The sequence below is a fragment of the Arvicanthis niloticus genome, chromosome 5 (genome assembly GCF_011762505.2).
Source record: "Arvicanthis niloticus isolate mArvNil1 chromosome 5, mArvNil1.pat.X, whole genome shotgun sequence".
NCBI classification, from domain to species: domain Eukaryota; kingdom Metazoa; phylum Chordata; class Mammalia; order Rodentia; family Muridae; genus Arvicanthis; species Arvicanthis niloticus.
Window position 1 is genome coordinate 47,055,550 of NC_047662.1, and position 21,087 is coordinate 47,076,636.

The following is a 21,087-nucleotide window of genomic DNA, read 5'->3' on the forward strand; positions in this document are numbered from 1 at the left end:
TCAGTCATCACTATATTCAGTCAACAACCAATATTAATACTCATCACGAACTGGAACACAGCTTCCAATATGTTTTCTTCAAAGGCTTCTTGCCAACAGTTCTAATTTTACTACGTTTAAGATTTAAATGGTCACTCAGATACTAGGGGCTCTGGGTCTGAGACTACTACCTGACTCAATTGCCCTGTTAGTAATGTCGTATGTCATAACACCAGTGTGCTTAGGTACAAGTGTTAAGTGTAAGTTGACTGTAAATCTGCAGGAGATGCTCATTGTTTGATAGCAGAAGTACTATAAGAATATCTGCAAGTCATTCTTCCTTCACCTTTTGAGCCCCACTCCCAAGAGGAACTCTTATCTTCTTATCTCACACCAGCCTTACCCACTTCTACATCTGCCCCAGCTCCTAAAACACCTGAGCTGAGCCTGGGTCCTCCTTGCTACAGCATAGGTACTGGAAATCTAGTGTGAGCATTTAGATATAAAGAATGCCCTTCTTGAGACTATCACACAGTTATACTTAGGATGACATTTCACCATCTTTATTATAGTGCAAACAATAAACCTGGAAATATTTCTCCTGGTTGCATAGAGCTGTAGGCTTTGATTTTTCAAAACCTACTTTAATAAGGGTTCTTTAACACTTCAGTCTCCCTTCCAGCCAAAGAAAGATTAATAGGAAATGGGGTTTGTGGAGCTGTTTAGAAATAGTTCCTTGGGGCTATTCCAGTCCTCTAGCAAAACACCAGCATGAGTCAGCAGCTGCAGTCCAGTCTACTCTGGCAATCACCATTTACGAATCAGTAATGGCAGTTCAATCCAGAAGTAACCGCAAGGCTCCTCCAATCAGCTGTGTCTGAGGAAGCAGCAAGAAGCTGCCGGAACATCATAAGAAGTTCTGTGGAGAGTTACTCTCTATAAAGTCATGACAAGCACAGATCAGAAATGTGATTTAAGGCAAACCAAGAACATCAGGGAAGACTACCGAGGTGGGACAATGCCAGAACTTCCCCCATTGTCTGTGGGGCCATATTTATATTCTTTCTAAATATCACATGTCCTCTCACGTGTTTGCTTCAGCAAAACATCCTTTCACCTGTCTGCCCCAGCAAAACAGCATCTGACATAACTGAGTTTCCAAAGAAACTAGAAAATTTCCACTTCATTAGAGCCCCTTAGCATGCACAAGTTAAGTCTCTACTCAGGCCTAATTTGTTCCTTTTCTTGGAGCCCATAGTCATACAGGCACTTTAAATTTTTAAAATTTTCATTTTATGTGCATGAGTGTTTTGCATGCATACATGTATATACATCACATACAGAGATGACAAGAGAACATTGGATCTGGTTGTGAGTGACTATGTGTCTGCTGTCAACTGGGTCCTCTGCAAGAGCAGCAGTGCTCGTCATCACTGAACCATCTCTCCTGACCAAGCAGGCACATCTTTTAAAAAGGAAGCTTTGTTGATTCTGATGTTTCATCCAAGCACTCTGTTTTAACACAGAAATTCTTCCAGTTATCACTGACAACCTCCCTTCACTACAAATACGGTAACAAAGCAATGTTTCTCACCTGACTTTCTCCTTTTTTCTTACCTCTGTCACTCCTACATATATGTGTTCACACACACTTGCAGACAGTATAGCTTTCTGTGGAACTATGCAGTCTCTGTATGTAGAAACAATGGTCAATCTGACCTTTTCATGGAGTGGACAACTGCAGGGCATGATTCATCCAGAGGAGACTTGAGCACATCTGGAATAGTGCAGCCACTGTGCTTGAAGCAGTCCATCTCACTTCCAGCCTTGTCTGTGTACCAGATAGACACTTGACAGAAAATGGAAAGTACAATCAAAGTGTCATTTGGGGCTATTGCACAGAGAAACTACATAGGATTCTATGTATTCGAGCTAGCAACCAGCCCACCGCAACAGACACACAGGGCTGAAAAACGGGGGACATGAAAACAAATATGGATGAGCTTGTAGTGCTAGTCCATGGAAACATATCCTGGAGGAAACTAGGCTAGCAAGTACTAGAAAGCCTCACTTTCCTCTTGCCAATTTGATCCTATAGTATTCTCTTCTTGGCCAATGCCAACCAATTATCAAATGTCAAGGTCTGAAGCAATGAAGGGGCTTCAGTTTAGGTGCAGCACCTCTGCACACACAATTTAAGGAAGTTATTGTCAGGTCTGTGCATCTGTGGAATTAACCAAGACAGGGAACCCAAGAGAGAAGAAATGAGGAAGAAAGAGAAAGAAAGAGAGAATACTCCTTTTAAAAATATTTTCATTTATGTGTATGCCACATGTGAATGAGTGCACGCTCACAAATACCAAAAAATAAGTCAGATCTCTGGGGAGCTGGAATTCCAGGCAGTTGTGAACTGCCAGATGTAGGTGCTGGGACTTAGCTCTTCAGCAAGAGCAGGATATGTCCTAAAGCTCTGGACTATGTCTCCAGTAAAGGGGTTGGAGAGAGAAGGGATAAGAGAGGGAGATAGATAGGTAGATAGATAGATAGATAGATAGATAGATAGATAGATAGATAGATAGATCTTGAATTTTGTTTTGTGGGTGTCTATCTGTCTTCAGAGAAATCCCAGTTCTGGGTTAAGAGAGCTCAGTGAGACACGTATATTAAGCTCCCAGGGCACAGAACAGGCTGCTGGGTCGAGTCTAGGATGGATAAGATGTTCATCATTAACTTGGGAAGTTCCTCACTATCATGCAGAAAAAAAAATGCCCACTAATGCCACTTGTTGCTCTGCAGCTGCTCCAAAAGCAAAATTTGACCAAGTTAGAATTCTTCTAAGTATGATATTCAAAGAGTTAAAACAAAACAAAGCAGCAGCAGCAACAACAACATCCCCACACTTCTCAAGAGATGCAGGTAGATGATCTTCAGACCCTCACTCTTCCTCCTCAACCCCAAATCCAATCCCCAGTCTTATCGCCAGTTCTATAGCAGACCACCTGCTGTAGAGTCCCCATTCTCTCAGTTACATCTCCAGCCAAACAGATCAGCGAAGAAGCGAGACTCACAAGGGTTGCACAGCTAGCTATACCAGCAAGCTAAGCGCTGTCTCTGTCACTCCATGGAGTCCTATTTATACCCTCCAAACATCACATGTCCTCCATGTGCCTTGCCTCAGCACAGGTCTTACCTCAGAATGTGCATCCAATCAGCTCTGGTCCACAGAAGCAACAAACTGCAGTATACCGTCAGAAGGGTTTTTTGTTTCTGTTTTTGTTTTTGGTGCATTTCTCTCTATGACGTTCTGACAACTGCAGTTCAACTACACAATGTAAGGCAGACCAATACATGTGTGTTGTTAGCAGAGAAAGAATCCTTCATCACATGTCCTTTTACATGCTTGCTTTAGCAGAACAACCTCTCTGCTGTGTCCACTTCAGTGAAACATTCCTTCACTAGTCTGCCTTAGCCTTTAACATCTGTATACTCTTTAATGAAACATTCCTTCACTTGTTTGCCCCAACAAAACACTATCCAACTGACTTTCCAAAGAACCCTTAAGTTTATATTTCAACCAAGAGAGAGAGAGAGAGAGAGAGAGAGAGAGAGAGAGAGAGAGAGAGAGAGAATGGGAGGGAGAGAGGAGAAAGAAGATAGAGCAGGAGATCACTATTAGGCAAGATAGATCATAAGGACGTGGCCAGGAGAAATGCATCCTGAGGAACACAGGTGAGACTCAAACACCAAGTAACTTGGTGTCAGCCTGCAGTAACAAAGTGGCAGCTTGCAGAATGGCAAGGAATTTTTTTTACCAAGTACACAGCTGATAGACGACTAATATCCAAAATATATAAAGAACTCAAAAAACAATAAAAAACAAACAAAAATCCACAAATGGACTTTAAGAAAACAAATAACCCACTTAAAATATGGGATACAGTGTTACAGGAAATATTACAAGATAGGCACCAATCCCATGATACACCCAGCTATTTTCTGCCCAGTGGTCTCGCCGCCTCTTGGATGGATAATCATAACTACCTGTGACTATTTAAAGCTACGCAGAATCTGGATCGTCCTATTCCTCCTCCATCTTCCTTCCTTCCCCTCTGACCCTGGCTCTGAACCTCTTAGCTCCACCTCCCTTTTCCCGGTCACAAGGATGTTGGTTTAATATTTAAAGTGATTGGACAGGGAAAATTCTATTCCAGTACAGATCTAAATAGAGACTTCTAAAAAGAGGAAACTCAACTGACTAAGAAACACTCAAAGAAATGTCCAACATCCTTAGTCATTGGGGAAATGTAAATCAAAACTAATTTGAGATTTCATCTTACAGTTGCCTGAATGGGCAAGACCAGTAAGATAAATGGCAGCTCGTGCTGGTGGGGATGTGGAGTAAGGGCGACTCAACCATTGCTGGTGCGAGTGCAAACCTGTACAGTCACTGTGGAAATCAGGGTGGGAGGTCCTCAGGAAGACGAACGTTGATCTACCTCAAGGTCCTGCTACACCACTGTTGAGCATACACTCAAAGGAAACTTCATCCAACAACAGAGACATTTTTATTGCTACTCTATTTATCATAGCCAAAAAACTGGAAATAACCTAAATGTCTGTCAATGGATGAATGGATAAAAACAAAATATGTGGTTCATTGACAGGTAAATGGATAGAACTAGAAAAAAATTTTTCCTGAGTGAAGTAACCCAGGCCCAGAAAGACAAACCTGGCATGTATTTGTTTCTATGTGGATATTAGATGTTGAGTCAGTGATAACCAATCTACAATCCTCGTAACCGCAGAGGTTAGGTATAGAGTAAGGAACTGAGGGGAGGGGATGAAGCTCCCTAAGAAGCAGAAATAGAATAGGTAGTTACTGATGGGTGGGTGCAGAGCTAGAAGCAGGGGGATCAAATGGGGAGGGAAGGGGAATTGAAGGAGGGAATATGGAGACTGACAGCTAAAACTAAGGGCCATTTGAGGAAGTGTGTGGAAATCTAAAACATTAGAAGCTTCCAAAAAAAATACATATATAGAGGAGATCCAAATGAAATGGTCAAATAACGGAGGAGACTGAACCCCAACTCTGTATCATGTTTTTTTTCTAATTCACTTTACATCCCTGAATACAGCCATCTCCTCCTCTCCTCTCAATCTCTCCTGCAAATCCTTCCTCCCATTGCCCCCTTCTCTTTTTCTCAGAGAAGGGGGAACTCCCCTGTTAGGAGCCGCGTGAGCGTGATAGCATTCGCCATTACAAGATGGCTTGGGCATCCTGTCCTCCCACTAGTAAACAACTAACTACGCAGGTGCAAAAGGCAAAAAGCTCGCCAAAGTCACTGCCCATCCCGGGGCGTATTATGGGTAATGAGTGAACAGCCAATCAGAAGTGAACACGCCACTCTAGGGTACATATAGCAGTGCCTTTTCCGGGCTTGGGGTCTTTCCGCTTCTGCTGATACAAGAATAAAGCCTTGCTGTGGTAACCACCCGAACACCGCCTCACGTGTCTCTTTCGGGGGCGAAGGGGACACGGAGGGGCTCAGAACACTTCCCCTTAGGTACAACCCCACCCTAGGACATCTAGTCTTAGCAGGACTAGGCACACTCTCTTCCACTGAGTCCTAACCAGGCAGTCCAGGGAGGGGGAAGGGGATCCAATGGGAGGGAACAGAGACTGAGACATCCCCCACTCCACTATCAGGAGTCCCACGTGAAGACCAAACTGCATATCTGCTACAAATGTGTAGGGGACCTAGGTCCAGCCCCTGCATGCTCCCTGGTTGGTGGTCCAGTGTCTGTGAGCCCCTATGGGCCCAGGTTCGTTGACTCTGTAGGTAAACAGAGAATTCTCATCAGAGGAATCTTGAATGGCCAAAACGCACTTAAAGAAGTGTATCTCTCATGTCTAAATGAAGTTTCTAATATCAAGAAGGAGTTACATCTAATCAAGTTGTTGGCCAAAGGGGTCCCATGGGAAAGCCCAAACAATCCAGGCTAATGAGTTACTGGGTGTTCTGCACAAGCTTATAGTAAAGCCATGTTGCTGAAGACAACACCTACACAACTCACTGAACATGGAGAAGTTGAGCTGCTGCCTCTTTAGAGCCTTCATCCCTACTGACTAGAGTTTACTGAACTGGAAGGTTCTCTGCTGGCTATTGAAGGACAAAAGTAACCCAGCCACAAACCCTTTGATCTACAATGTCGTCCTGCTTCCACGATGTGCTGGTGCGGCAGTGTCACACAACTTATGGGAGTAACCAACTAATATCTGATTTGACTTAATGTCCACACCATGAGATGGAACCCATACTCAGTACTGCTTGGGTGGCCAAGAATCTGAGACTAGATAGCTCAAATCTATCTCCTTAGGGCATTGCTGGACTTTCTTGGACATCTAGTTCCTGAAGACACAGAGACATTATTATTATTATTATTATTATTATTATTATTATTATTATTATTATTTATTATTATTATTAAATAAATGGGCAGACTCTCAGCTAGCTCATACAAACTAACCCCAGCTACCCCCAGCCTATGTCCTGCCAGGTGACCCTTACCTCTCATTCACTCAGCCCCAGCACTTGTTTCTTTTACCTCCTTGTCATGCTGGTGAATCTTTCCACCTCTGCTGCTTCTCTCAGAGCCCTCTCTCAGCTCAGAAGTTTCACCTTCCCTTTCCTGTTTAGTTATAGGCTATCAGATCTTTATTAAAGCCAATCAGAGAATGCCTTAAGCATGTGAGAAAGGACAGAGACACACTTTCATACAATGTACCCTGCCCCACCCCCACCCCCGCCCCCACCAGGGCTCAGGGAATTCTGCAGGAGAGGAAGCTGAAAGAGTATTAGAGCCAGAAAGGATGGAGAACTGAAAGAAGCCATCTCAGAAAGGTTATGGCGAGCAAGTGAGTTACCTGGAGATGGATCACCATTGCGATAGGTGCACTCTGGAGAGTCACAGCTCCAGAGACTTCATCCCAGGATTGCTTCTCGCTGCTGATATACATTTCCTGCTATTATTACATAGCCTAATGATTCTTGGGCATCAGCCAACCCTATTGAGCAAATTTCCTGTAGATCAACATGAAGATGAACCTTCATGAATTAATGCCGTTTAGATGAACTAATTGCTTTATAGCCTTTCTGATTTGATTGAAATAATTTTAAGAAGAAAGTTTAGGGAGATGCTTTTAGTTGTTTTGCCAGGAAGATGTAATAAAGTTAGAATCAAGAATAGAATAAGCCCCCTCCTCATAGAATAGGGCTCTATAATAAATACAATGAGCTTTCATAAATTATACTAAGAAGAGACTTGGGACAAATTTATGATTAAGAAAACACATTCATTCTAGGTCAGGTCCAAGGATGAGGCCACAGGTACACAGTATGATAAAGCAAGGCTGTGTGAAACTGTTGCTTTGAGCTTATAATGAGCTTACAGATTAAAATACTGCTTTGAAATTACTATCGACATCCTTCCATAACTCCCTTTTTGTGTAACATTTCACCTATGAGGTAATTTTATAAAGAACTTTTGTGTAAGAAAGTATAAAAGAGGCTGAGAAGAGGAATAAAGTGTGACATTTGGGGCTCAGCCCCATCCACCAAAAGTATCTGTTTGTCTATATGTATGCACACACATATGTTTGTAGGCATCTGTGTATGTTTGTAAGTATGCATGAACACTTGTGGAATTGATGAGACAGGTGGTCAGGCCAGGCCAAGTGTGTGTATTTGCGTGGGGTGTGTGTGTGAGTTTGACTCTCTCTCTCTCTCTCTCTCTCTCTCTCTCTCTCTCTCTCTCTCTCTTTCTTTTCTTTTCTCTATGGCTCAGGAAATTAACCAGCTCTGAGCCTCTTACCTGGCCACCAGGGACCCTTGAGCCAGAGAGAAAAGAGCTCAGATAACTAAATCTCAATCTCCCTCTCCCTCTCTCTCTCTCTCTCTCTCTCTCTCTCTCTCTCTCTCTCTCTCTCCCCAGCTGCTGTCAGCAGGAGTTAATTGTCAGAAGCAAGTGGCTTTGGGCCACAGAATAGCAGAGTTCAAGACAGAAGGGAACGACAGAAGCTGCCAAAGGTAAAGCAGTTTCAACCCTGATGTCTGCCAACTCCATGAACCAGGTGCCAGGATAAGCCCCCGGCAGAGAACACTAAGGAAACAGAGCCTTCTAAATAGTGTTGCACATATAACCTCACAGAGACTGAGGAAGCCTGCACAAGCCTGCAAAAGCCTGCAAGGGTCTGTGCTAAACGGGATCCAAGAGCTGAAATAAGAAGTGGATATACACACCCATCCCTAACCCATAAGCAATTTCCAATTAATAGCCATTTACAAATGAAAAATGTGTTATCTCCAATGGAGTCACACTAAAAAATCAAAATGCTCTTTAGGCCCAACAGTAGATGCCAACAGGAAAGAAAACCTCTCGGTGGCATCTTCAGAGGGTCATTGTTTCATAATATTGAATCTGAGCTTTTGAAAGTGATTTATTTATTATTTTCTTTATAGGTTCTTTGTGTATAAATTATGGCTTCTGGTTTGGGGTTTTAATGAGATGCCTGTGTGAGTGAACATGTGTGTATCTGCATCTTTGTGTTTCTTGTGCTTTTTCTATTGTTTGTTTTATCATATTATGATTTGTTTGGTTTTGTTTTATCTTATTTTTTTAAGGTTTATTTACTTATTTTATATATGTGAGTACACTGTCTCTGTCTTCAGACACACCAGAAGAGGGCATCGGATCCCATTACAGATGGTTGTGAGCCACGGAGCAGTTGCTGGGAATTGAACTCAGGACCTCTAAAAGGGCAGTCATTGTACCACTGAGCCATTTCTCCTGCCCTGTTTTATCTTATTTGATTATTATTCTTTAGATGCCTTTTTGTTTTCTAAGGAGAGACAGAAAGAGTGTGGATTGGGATGGTAGGAGACATGGGAAGAAACTGAGAGGAGTAGGGAAAGGGAAAATCACAATCAGAATATATTGTATTAAAAAAACCCTATTTTCAAGAAAAGAAACAATAACAACAAGATGATCCTGATTTTAAAAAGTTCAGTTTTATTTAACCCACCATTGAATAAACAGAGACTAAGATGCTGGAATTTATTTGAAAGAAAACATGAAAAAAATTATATATATATATATATATATATATATATATATATATATATGTATAGAGAGAGAGAGAGAGAGAGAGAGAGAGAGAGAGAACACTGAACTGAATTTGCTAATAAAAGTAAAGCTGATGAACACTATGTAAGGCCAGAAGGTGAGACTCTATGTTTTCTACATAAGATAACCAGTATCCCGGTGATTGAATTTCATTTGTACTAACACTGGTTTTCTACAAACTGAATCTTCTAAATACCCCAAGGTGCACATCCCTGCTGGCTTAGCATGTCAAGTCTTCATTTGATAAATCAGTTTACTCCATGGACTGGACATGCAGTAATCACCCCTCTTGTTTCTAAGCCTTGGGAACGTTTTTGTTTTGCTTTGTTCCATTTTTTAACGTCTCACTTCTGCCTGGAGGCCTTTCAGATATTTAAAGACCAAAGACAGCTCATTTTTCTCTCGGAGTCAGGTGCCCAGATTGGATGCAGGTGTGGTAGGAACAGAAGGGTATTTTATTTCAGTAACAAAGGGGAGAGTTAAACTTGGGTATCCTAAAAGCCCGGGGGACAATATTTACTGTAAATCCGATTTACTGCCTATGTTACTCTGAAGAAAACCTTTATTGTAGATTTTCTCTGCTCAGAAAAAAAAAAAAAGGCAGGGCTATGCATATACAGCTATAGCAATGAGCTAGCAAGAATAAAAAAGGGGGCCTCTCAGACAAGCAGTATGCAAGGGTAAGCCCCATGCAGCACTGTGCTAACATTAGAGACGAGTGCATTTGGGGTCCAAATACTACACTTTTCCATGACATTGAGTCTAGAATCAGAATATGAGTAGAGAGATTTCAGACAGGAGCTGTATGTTTCGTGGTTGTTATTGGTATCTGGTAACTCTAAAGCCTGTTTTGCTTTATTACCAGCACTGTCCAACATATGAGCTCAAAGTATGTGCTGGACAGACCTGGGCCAAACAAGTCACATCAGATTAGGGAAACCAGGGTCTTCCTGGCACTCCTCCCAGCCTATGCTTTCCTGGTGCTATGTTGTTTACCATGCCTATTTCCTGGAATTGCTAGGGGGAGATCAGTGTGTGAATTACAGCAGCATTTCCAGGTTCCCATCAGGAATCACTCAGCTCGCTCCTTCCAGCCCAAGTAGACAAGTGTAAAGCACTGCAAAGAAGTGACACACTCTTCCCGTGCTCTTTGGTGCTCTGAATCAAAAGCATTGTTCAGATAGCAAGCAAGCCTCCATGAAGTTTGTTTCCTGATCAAGGTAGGCTGTTCCAGCAGGTCACCAATGTAGGCTCACAGCAAACCAAGAAACTGGTAAACAGAACTGAGCATGGACAGATGCCTAAATGGGGACTGGAGAGGAGGCTCAGGCTTAGGAGCACTTGTTGCTCTTTTCCAGAACCCACACGGTGGCTCACAGCCATCTGTACCAGTCCCAGGAGATCCAGTGCCTCTTCCCTGCACTCCCAAGGGACCGGGCATGCACACAGTACACAGACATACATCCAGTCAAGCATACTCATACACACATAAAAAATGATTTTTTTTTTTTTAAACAAAAGAGGCCTGCAGATAGAAAGAGCCAAGGAACGGAAGAAGAGTAAGGAAAACAAGTGAGTTATACTTTAAAAATATGGAATCTGCTTTCTTTGATGGAAAAACAGGATGACTGACAGCAATGTTTTCATTTTGAAAATGTGCGTTAACTACAGAGATCTGGGGCTGGGGCGATGGCCCATCTGTTAAGAACACTTGTTGCTTTTGCAGAGGACTGGAGTTTGGTTTCCAGGACTCACAGGAGGAGGCTCAAAACAACTTAACTCCAGCTCTGTGGGTGCCCACATACAAAGTGCTCACATACACAAGCATACATGAATAATAGTAAATCTTAAATAACAATAATTACAAAGATTTTTCTGGTAGTAATTCTACCCAGAAAAGTGTAAAATTTAGCAACCGACAAATTAATCTTTCAAAACAGAGCAGATTCATGTCTCAGTGAAAGTATTCAGTGTAGCCTTTACAATCCTATAACTCCTTCACATATTTCAGCATTAAGATTACTGTATCAAATAATGTATAAATCTCCCATACATAGTTCTGTAATTAATATTACTGAGGTTGAGAAATAGGTCTGAGTACTTAAAATACCAAAAAATCACCCTAACCCTAATTATACGTGCTTTAGGAGAGACAGCCTACCTGAGTGTGGCTACATACTCTGTAGGCACCTCTGTAAGCACCAAGTGAGAATCCTTGATCACTGGATTCCTCGGCCTTTTACAGATGGCCCATTGTAGCCCAGTCATTATCAGGAGTGAGAGAATCCATGTTAGTCCTCGGCCTGTGATGGGCCTTACTAAATATGTTAAATTTTGTAAATGTGGCTAGACAGAGAAAAACATTATTTCCTAGCTCTGTAATTTTACAATTACTTCCATTTTGGGTAACTTCAACACTTCGGAACAACTGTCAAGGTGACTGAATCAGGAAGTTAGGCCTTTAGCATGGAGCTTATGCTGCAGACAACTGCCTTCAGTTAGCACTTGCTCTTCTTTGTCCTTCTATCTTTTCTGCTGTCCATGGACGGTGGTTTTCACCTTCTCAGGACCAGTGATCAAGGCGCCATCTTAGAATCGTAGAGCTTAGCCCCTAACAGATACACTCAATATGGCAGTGCTTTTTTATTTTACATTTCTTATTTTTCAAACCCCTCCAGAATGTTTGTTTTCTATAAATGGCCCAGTCATGGGTAATATGTTAAGGTAGCATGGGCAGAGTAAGACATTCTCTAAAAGCAGTGAGACGGGAAAGGGCAGAGGGAAGGGAACTTTTTGTAAGGCATGAAGGGGACCTCTGGAGACAGGCTACCCAGAAAACAGGCAATGTTTTGCCCAATATAGAAGGAAAAGTAATACTTCAAGAGACAAGGGAGGGGCATTATAAAATGGAAGACATGAACCTTGTTGTTGATTTAGCTACAACCCAGGAAAGGGGAGAAGCTGGGCATCTGGAGGTGTGGGCAGAAGAGGTTGCCAACAGTTAAGAATGCTGTGCTGGCTGCCAGGAATTCCAGTTCTGATACACGTTTCAGTGTAGATGCACCTTGAACACATTATGTAATTGGCATAAGGCAGTCACGAATGGGTAAATACTGTGTGATTGCTCGTCTATGCGATACACAGAATAGTCAGATTCAAAGAGACTGAGAGCAGAACACAGGTTACTTGGTTTTGAGGAAGAGAGTAGAGAACACGAAACGATTGCTTAGTTCCCAAAGGAGTTTCCATCTGACATGGTGAATGTTCTGGGGAGGGTGCCTGGTGACAGTTGCACATCCAAAGATTAAAACAATAAACAGTTATTTTTACCACAGTTTAAAAATGCAAAAAAGAAACATAAGAAGATGGAAAATTTGGGGAAATAATTCAAAACTTTCTAAAAGTAGGAATGTAATGTCCTTGCTTAAAGCAGACAGGTATTCTTTACTTGTGTGATTGCTCTGTGTGAAGAAAACAGAACTGGTTTTACACAACAGTGAGGTGAGATGAAGGTGCAGAGACCATTGAATCTGCCTAAGAGCACAGGGAATGTTTCAAAGAGTCCTGGAACCGGGACAAATCTTTTAAGGCTCCAAACACATTGCAGTTTTTACTAGTCCACAAGTAGCTTATTGCAACATTTCCCTTCCCACCCACCCACCCTTGCCTTTTCTGGATATATATGCTAAAACAAACAAGCAAATAACAACAAAAAGAATTTCAGAAGCGTGAGAAGTCTCTCTTTGCCAAATGAAATCTCTGTTTACTGTTGAATCATATTTGATACTTTGTGTGAATTTTGACCCCTCTGCAAGAGAGGTCAAAAAGAGCACTCCGGATAACTGAGGATGCAACAGGGCATCACTTCTCTGCAGGCCACACGTTAGAGAGCAAGGAGGGACCTCTAGGCCTGAAGCCGGGCTCCCGCATAATCCCCATGCTCCCCACAGGGGGACTCAGCGCGCATTCGTGCGCAAGCGCAACACTGTGCTCACCAGCCCAGCTCAGTGGTCCCCGGCTAGTGTCCCGGCTGCTCCCGGAGCCCACGCCGGGGTCCCCGGCTCCTCTCCAGCCCCAGCCCCCACCGAGCCAACCCCGGCCCTTCCCTGACCCCGCGAAACACCATGACAGGGCAAAGTCCCCGAGGGTGTGAACCCCAGTGTCCCAACCCCTGGGCGGGGACGGGCGGCGGCAGTGCGGGGAGCTGTGGCCAGCACAACCCGCGAAGCCCTGCCGCAAGCCGCCGGGTCCCTCCCGAGCCTCCGCCGCCACGCTAGGCCCGCACCGCGGAGCCCCGCACTCAGGGCCCGCGCCCCGCAGCTCCAGGCCCGCGCTCCTCCACGCCAGGCCCGCGCTCCACCGCGCCCCGCAGCGCCAGGCCCGCGCTCCTCCACGCCAGGCCCGCGCTCCACCGCGCCCCGCAGCGCCAGGCCCGCGCTCCTCCACGCCAGGCCCGCGCTCCACCGCGCCCCGCAGCGCCAGGCCCGCGCTCCACCGCGCTCCGCACCGCCAGGCCCAGACCCCCGTCGCCCCGCTGCTCGCAGGCCTGCGCTGCCGCCGCAGCCGCCGCCATGGCGGAAGTCCACAGACGTCAGCATGCTCCGGTTAAAGGAGAAGCCCCCGCGAAATCCTCCACACACAGAGATGAGGAGGAGCTGGGGATGGCGCCGGCCGAAACGCTAACGGTGTTCCTGAAGCTGCTGGCCGCCGGTTTCTACGGCGTGAGCTCCTTCCTCATCGTGGTGGTCAACAAGAGCGTGCTCACCAACTACAGGTGGCCGGGCTGGCGGGCGGCGGCTGAGGCGCGGCGGGCGGGGACCGGGGTTCGAGTCCACCCAGGGATGCCCTCGGCCACTCTCCCCGCCACGCCAGCCAGGGCTGGGGGGTCAGAGGTGGGCATAACGAGAGCGGTGCCCAGGGACTAGCGACCTGCGCGGCTGACAGTCCCGGGACCGGCGCGGCCGCACGCCCACGCGCGGTCGCCGCTGTCATTGGGACTCCGGGGCAGAAGTTTGTATGTGTGTGTGTTTCCCCCCCAAGATTCATTTAAAAGATTTAAAACCCGTTGACGAGTTCTTCGCGGCTTAACTTTCTGGGAAAAAAAAAAAAATCCGTTGCAGGAAGCTGAGGAGAATTGTAAAAACAGGACAAGACCAGACAAGTGGTCGCCCTAGGCTACAAAATCTAAGATTATTTTTTTTATTTTTTTATTTTTTAAATTGGAGGGACAGGCATTGGTGTGGATTGAATCAGAATGCACTTTTGAGGCTGTCAGTGTGGAAATTAAATTCACTATGCTCTGAGGACTGACTTTCTGGCCGTTTTTAACCCCCTTTCTTTACCCCTTTTGTAGATTTCCATCCTCGCTATGTGTTGGACTTGGCCAGGTTAGTTGGAATCTTGGGCATCCCGTGGTCTGTGTTGTCAGAAGTTCTGTGTGTGTCTTTCTATGCAGAACAGTGCATCTGTGTGTGTTCTCTGTTTGCAGATGGTGGCCACGGTAGCAGTTCTCTGGGTGGGAAAGGCGTTCAGAGTAGTCAAGTTTCCTGACTTTGACAGAAATGTACCTCGAAAGGTAAAAGTGAGAAAGAAGGGTTACTTTATTTTATAAAAAGGAGCCATTCTGTGGCCTAAGGGTGAAAAAAATCAGCGTCTTGAATATTTAAAAACGCAGTCTAGCCCCAAGCCTAGTCTGCAAGTGCATATAGCAAAGTTAAGGAATACAAGCCACGGGGAGCTCGTCAAGAGACGAGCCAGCGTCTCTTGAAAATGAAGATAGAAAATCCTTCAGTTTTGATTAAGGAGTTTCAGGGAGCAGATCCTACTTTAGCCATGATCTTCTCCTTTCATTATTCTCTTTTTATTTTTTGGAGGTGGGGGTGGGGGTGTTTTCATACCCTTCTCTGCGATTCTGTGAGACTCCATGTGAAGCCGAAATGTTTGTGTCTCAGACTCATGTTTTCAAGCAAGTGATGTTTCTGCCTCACATGGTTGATCACATTCATATTTCTGTCTCCTTTCTTCCTGCCACCCCCTCTTCTTCCAAGGATAGTTGATGTTGTTTGGGTGTTTCATGGGGATCAGTACTGTTTATGGGAGCTACTCTTATGTTTCAAGTGGAAAGAATTTGACTATATAAACAGAACTGTTTCTGTTTGAAAGAACTTGGCCATCAATGTCTTCATTATTGAGATCTGTTACCCTTTTCATTTTTCCAGACATTTCCACTACCTCTGCTATATTTTGGGAACCAAATCACGGGACTGTTCAGCACTAAGAAACTGAAGTATGGATGACTTTGTTTTTCTAGTCGGGTTAAAATAATGTGATTTTAAAGTTCAGTACAAATGATGTTGTGTTAATGCATTATGGTTGAGTATGGCAGGGGTGGATAGGGGAAGGGATGTGGGTCGTGGGAGGACACAGAAACACCAGGAAGTTTCCACTATCAAATAATGAAGACTAAACCCAGAGTTTTGGTTACAAGTTGTTAATATGAAGTTAAGGAATGAATTTTATTTCCCATCTCACTTCTCACTTTAGGTTAGAAGTGTTCAAATATTATCAGTGGTGCAGTAGATTTTCATTATTTTTCCAGACCTGCCACGGAGAAAGATTTATGGCAAGTTTATAGTATTTTTTTTCTTCCCCAGATAGGATCTCACTTTGTAGCCATGGATGACCTGGAACACACCATGTAACCCAGGCTGGCCTTGAGTTTGTGACACTCCATTTGCCTGTGTCTTCAGAATGCTGCCCTTGTGTCTGATTTGGGATTAACATAGTTCATAAACACTACATATTTTAAGTGTATGCCAAAGAGTCAATCAGATGATGGACATTAGAATTCCCACAGTTCCCTTTTAGCACAGAGTGTTTAAAGTCAGATGGAATCTTCACACAGACATGATTACTTTGTCAACTGTGACCTTGTAACTGGAAAGCCATTCAGTTTAGGAAGAAGCAGTAGCTCTACTCTATGGCAGTATTATACATGACACTCTCCTCTCCTAGTTCTTGGCTTCTGACCTTGTGGTAGTGTATATATGGTACACACACAGGGGAAAATAGTTTAGCTGGAACCTACATGAACTGAGTGAAGACCTGACATATTACATGATTGTAAATGATGATGAGTGGGGCTGAAGAGATGGCTTAAGAGCACTGGCTGCTCTTCCAGGGGACCCAGGTTCAATTCCCAGCATTCAAACCAGCAGGTCACTGGAGATCCAACACTTGTCTCTTCGGGCCTCTTCAGACACCTTTGCTGGCATGTACATTCCCACACATATGTATGTAAAATTAGAAATAAAATCTTAAAAACAAAACAAAAATAGAATGGAGATCTGTGAGGACCATAGGCAAAGTTTTTGTTTTCTCCTTTTTAATTTTTTTTTTTTTTTTTTAGATCAATGACCAGAATATCTCTGGGGGGAGTTCCTAGGAAGTTGGATTTGTCACAGGGAGGGAATCCTCTTCTATCTCATTATATACTAGAGGAAGGAAATGCAGAGTGCTACTTATACAAAATTTACTTTTTAAAAGTCCATTGTCATTCATCCATGCATTCACACTCCGCCTTTGATGTCCAGAGGAGTAAAAAACATTCTAGAGCGAAGTGTATTCAGAAATTCTTACATTATAAGAGGCTGGATGTTTGATTAGTGCAAGCAAAATGCTCTAAGATTTAGAGGAACATCCATAAAACTGTTTCATGGATAAGAATTTCATCGACATTTTCTTAATGGTGTAGGGGTTAAGAAGGGAAGTCAGTCCAGTGAAGAAGAAAGAAGCTTTCCATAGTAAAGACTAATGTGGCTGTGGTCAGGGTATTTGCATAATTATCAGAATGAAACTTAAAAGCATATGTTATTAGCCTGTGATAATAGACGCATGGTTTTACCATTTTGTAGTTAATGTTTTAAAGGCTTTTAAATTAAAAAAAAAAAAAACAAAAAAAATTTCTCCAGGGAAATAAGGTTAATCAGTATGGAATTTGCATGCAGTCAGAAAGAGATGGGCATTGTTTACTACCGATCTGCAGAATCTTGATTTACAGTTACATACTTTCAAGCTTCAGTTTACCTCTTGTTTTCCTTTTGCAGCCTGCCCATGTTTACAGTTCTGAGAAGGTTCTCCATTCTGTTTACAATGTTTGCTGAAGGCGCTCTACTCAAGTGAGTTTTACTTGTAATGTATTGTCCTTGTTTATAAGATTGATAACATTAGTTATGTGCATGTGTTTATATGGGTGGGTGTACACCCCTTGTATGGTTGTCTGAGGTCAGAGGAAAGTGTTGGATTTCCCATAGCTAAAGTTTTATAGGCAGTGATGAGAAGCATCATGTGGGTGCTAGGAATCTAACTCATGAGCTATCTCTCCAGCCCCATGTATTTATTCTTTAAATATTTTAAAATACTTTGAAAAGATATTCAGCCCATATGAGGTATTAAATTATCTGTCTCACTTCTACTTTGAGTTTTGGAAAGTTTAAGCAGGCTGTCATAATAATGTAATGGGGAAGGTTACAGGCCACAGTTAGACATTTGCTGAACATGGGATGTGCTATCTAGAGCTCTAGTGTCTATTGCTGCTATTGGGCAGAGCCAGGTCCCTTTTTTTGTTATTGATGTAAAATGAATCTCCATGGATAAAGTCACATTTGCGTGTGCTTAAAATTATTTTGTAGGAAGACTTTCTCTTGGGGTATTAAGATGACTGTATTTGCAATGATCATTGGAGCCTTCGTAGCTGCCAGGTAAGATGTGGGCATATAGAGCTCGGGTTTAAATTATCAATAGTTATTAATAACGTATCTTGAACATCTTTGAAAACGACTCAGAAGACTTCAAACATTAAGCCTTTTAGGCTGTATTAGAGCAAAGCTAGTGAAGTATGGATTAGGGGATTCCTAAAGTCAGCTTATGTAACTTAGGACTGATTCTGTCTTCAGCTTGCTCACCACATACCACACAGTATATTTAGCATTGACGGGTCTATGTGTTCTTTTTAGTTCTGGGGGATATAATGTTTCTATTTTATAGTTGAAGAAACTCAACCTTTTATAACTCCTAAGGGTTACAATTAGTAAGCAGCAAGGCTAGAAGCTGAGTCTTCCTGAAACCAGGTCTGTGATTTTATAACACATCAATTCTTTCACTTTGAATGCTATCGTAGACAGTAACTTCTGCCCTTTTGTGAGATGAGAGAGGGCAATGAATCTTTTTCCCTTGTGGAAACGGAGTAGAAGCATTGCTTCGCTTGTCCTTTCTTAGGACATATCACAAGTGTTATGACGTGTTTATTAGATTGCTGAAGCTTTTCCCATTTGGAGGAAGACATAAAGCCATGATACACCTTTAAGATGAAAAAAATACAAATTACTCCAATTTGATTACTGAATATTGTGTACATTTGTAGACAGGAAGAAGGGAAGGCGGGTAGGCATGGGGAAATTATATACCCGCAGACTAAAAGTTGAAGGGCTGTCTAGAAGCCTTCTAGACATGGTACCCTGCTTGGGTGTGTAGATACGTTCACTAATGCTACACACTTGTTTTCCTTTGGGAGTCCACTGTACTCCTTTGGTTCACTAATTAATCATATTTTCATCACATGCCTATGGTATGAGTGTACGTAGTGAGGATGTAGAAATCAAACTCTATTTTACATTAAATCTCCAAGTGAGACTCTATTCTCTTTCTAAAAATATTTTTATTACATTTAGTTATTTTGTGTGTGTGCATGTGTGCCACAGCAAACATGTATGGAGGTCAGAGGTCAACTTGTGGCAATCTGTTCTCTCTTTTCCCATGTGGGTCCTTGGAGTAGGAAGATCATCAGGCTTAGTGGCAAGTGCCTGTACAGGATGAGCCATCTTGCTGACATTGAAATTTTATTCTTAGGGGGGACAAAAGATGGCAACAGCATTAGTTCCTGGAATTCAGCTGCAGGGCTGACTGCCTTTCCCTCTCTGTTGCCTTGCCTTCTTTGAAAAGAATTCGATATTAGCCACCTCCCTTTCTTCTGAGAGGTGCCATACTAAACCTAGTGCATTTTAAAGTAGTTACTCCAAGCCAGTGAGAACCAAAATTGTACTAAACAGCAGGGCCTTCCCGCATCTCCCTTTGGCCTGAAGTTAGAGTGGAGGGCGTGTCAGAATACAGTGCAAGTATACTCTGTCAGATTCTCATTCTGGTTTTATATTTACTTAGTGCTTAGCCTAATCAGGCTAGTAAGTTTTAGAAGCCTTGTTTTGGTCTCTCTGGTTATACCTCATCACTATTTATCTACTTAACCTCTTAGTACTTGCTTATGCACTCTTGTGGTTTGATATCAGAACTGTCATCATGCTTCGGAAATGACACCCAGTGACAAGTTACTCCAATACTTTATGTGAATCTTTGCAAAAAATGACTTGTTCACAGCTTCATCCTTTGGCTTCCTTATGCTCGAGACAAATGTCTTCTGCTATCACAGATGGTCATGGTAAATTTGGTTGCTTATTATTTGATTTTGACTTTAAGGCAGTGAACCAAAATAATAATTATTGTGTGCATGAGAAGTTTGTTTGAGGCAGGGTCTCAGCTATGTAGTCCAGGCTGTCTGGGAGCTCTGTCTGCAGCCCCCACTGGCCGTAACCCAGGTTGCCCTGGGGCTCTGTCTATAGCCCTCATTGGCTATGGCTCAGGTTGTCCTGGAGCTCTGTCTGCAGCCCCCACTGGCCGTAACCCAGGTTGCCCTGGGGCTCTGTCTACAGCAACCACTAGCTGTAGCCCAGGCTGTCCTGGAGCTCTGTCTACAGCCCTTATTGGCTATGGCTCAGGTTGTCCTGGAGCTCTGTCTACAGCCCCTCACTGGCCATAGCCTGCTGTCCTTCTGCCTCAGCCTCCTAAGTGCTGCTGTGACAGATGTTGCCATGATGTCTGGCTGCGTGATTAACTCTTAGTGGTGACGTGTATAAGCATGGATGTTTCTCATAGAATTGACAAATGTGGCCAGGTCTTAGGAAACGCTGGCAGCTGCTGCAGTGTGAGGTCTGCCTAAATGAGAGCGTGTTCCTGCCAGTACGCTGGCCCAAATCTGTTTGAAATTAACTGCATGTTTTTAAGGTGATTTTCAAGTGTTGCTTATGTTCGGCAGCTCTGACTTGGCCTTTGATCTGGAAGGATATGTTTTTATTTTGATCAATGATGTCCTGACAGCAGCAAATGGTGCATACGTGAAACAGAAGTTAGATTCAAAAGTAAGTAGCACTCTACAGCTTCTTCACTGGATGCTCAGGGATGGTGGGGGAAGTGTGGAATAAAGAAACCTACTTAGAGTTGGAAGGACATAGTATGTGTGTTCATGCTAATATAATAAATTTATGATTGCAAGGTACTGTGGCTCATGCCTGGAATCTCAGCACTCAGGTAACTGAGGCAGGAGGATATCACCCTGCTTGGGGTGCATAATGAGGCCAGCCTGAACTATAGAGTAAAACAGTATCTCAAACAAACAAACAAATAAACAAACCCAAGAAAACAAAACAATGAAAAAAATCTCTTCTAAGTTAAATTAGGTTGTAATGTTGGCTTTTCTAGAAGGAAGTGTGTGAATGTTGACTTAGAAGGAGGTAGGAGAAGTGAGAAATATTCACAGAGAACAATGTCTTCATGATTACGGTTGTATTCTAAAGACTTAGTGAGGGGCCCGAGGTGAAAAAGAAGTACAGGGAAATTTGGGCAGTTGGCAAGTGAGTGTTGGAAGAGGAGTGGAACAAGGAGAGCTAGGGTGTGCTAGGCCTGCCCTCAGAGAGCACTGCATTCCTGGGCCCAGACCTCCGATTGGCAGTGTGCACGAGTGCTTTCCACAATACTCTCTGCTTGCTCACAATCTACTTTACATAGAGACACATTCAGTTGTGACTTGTATCAGTTCAG

The 21,087-nt window shown here is 43.3% G+C and overlaps 1 protein-coding gene across 1 annotated transcript in view; it reads left to right on the forward strand.

Moving 5' to 3' along the window:
- The first annotated feature begins 13,443 nt into the window (after window positions 1-13,443).
- The window catches only part of Slc35d1 (solute carrier family 35 member D1), a 48,303-nt gene continuing 40,659 nt past the window's right edge, over window positions 13,444-21,087 (forward strand). Inside the window, exons 1-7 of the mRNA XM_034503687.2 lie at window positions 13,444-13,936; window positions 14,516-14,549; window positions 14,651-14,737; window positions 15,381-15,448; window positions 17,268-17,339; window positions 17,853-17,921; window positions 20,306-20,408. Coding sequence (XP_034359578.1) covers window positions 13,734-13,936; window positions 14,516-14,549; window positions 14,651-14,737; window positions 15,381-15,448; window positions 17,268-17,339; window positions 17,853-17,921; window positions 20,306-20,408 — 636 coding nt within the window. The 5' untranslated portion in view covers window positions 13,444-13,733. The remainder of the gene's footprint in view (window positions 13,937-14,515; window positions 14,550-14,650; window positions 14,738-15,380; window positions 15,449-17,267; window positions 17,340-17,852; window positions 17,922-20,305; window positions 20,409-21,087) is intronic.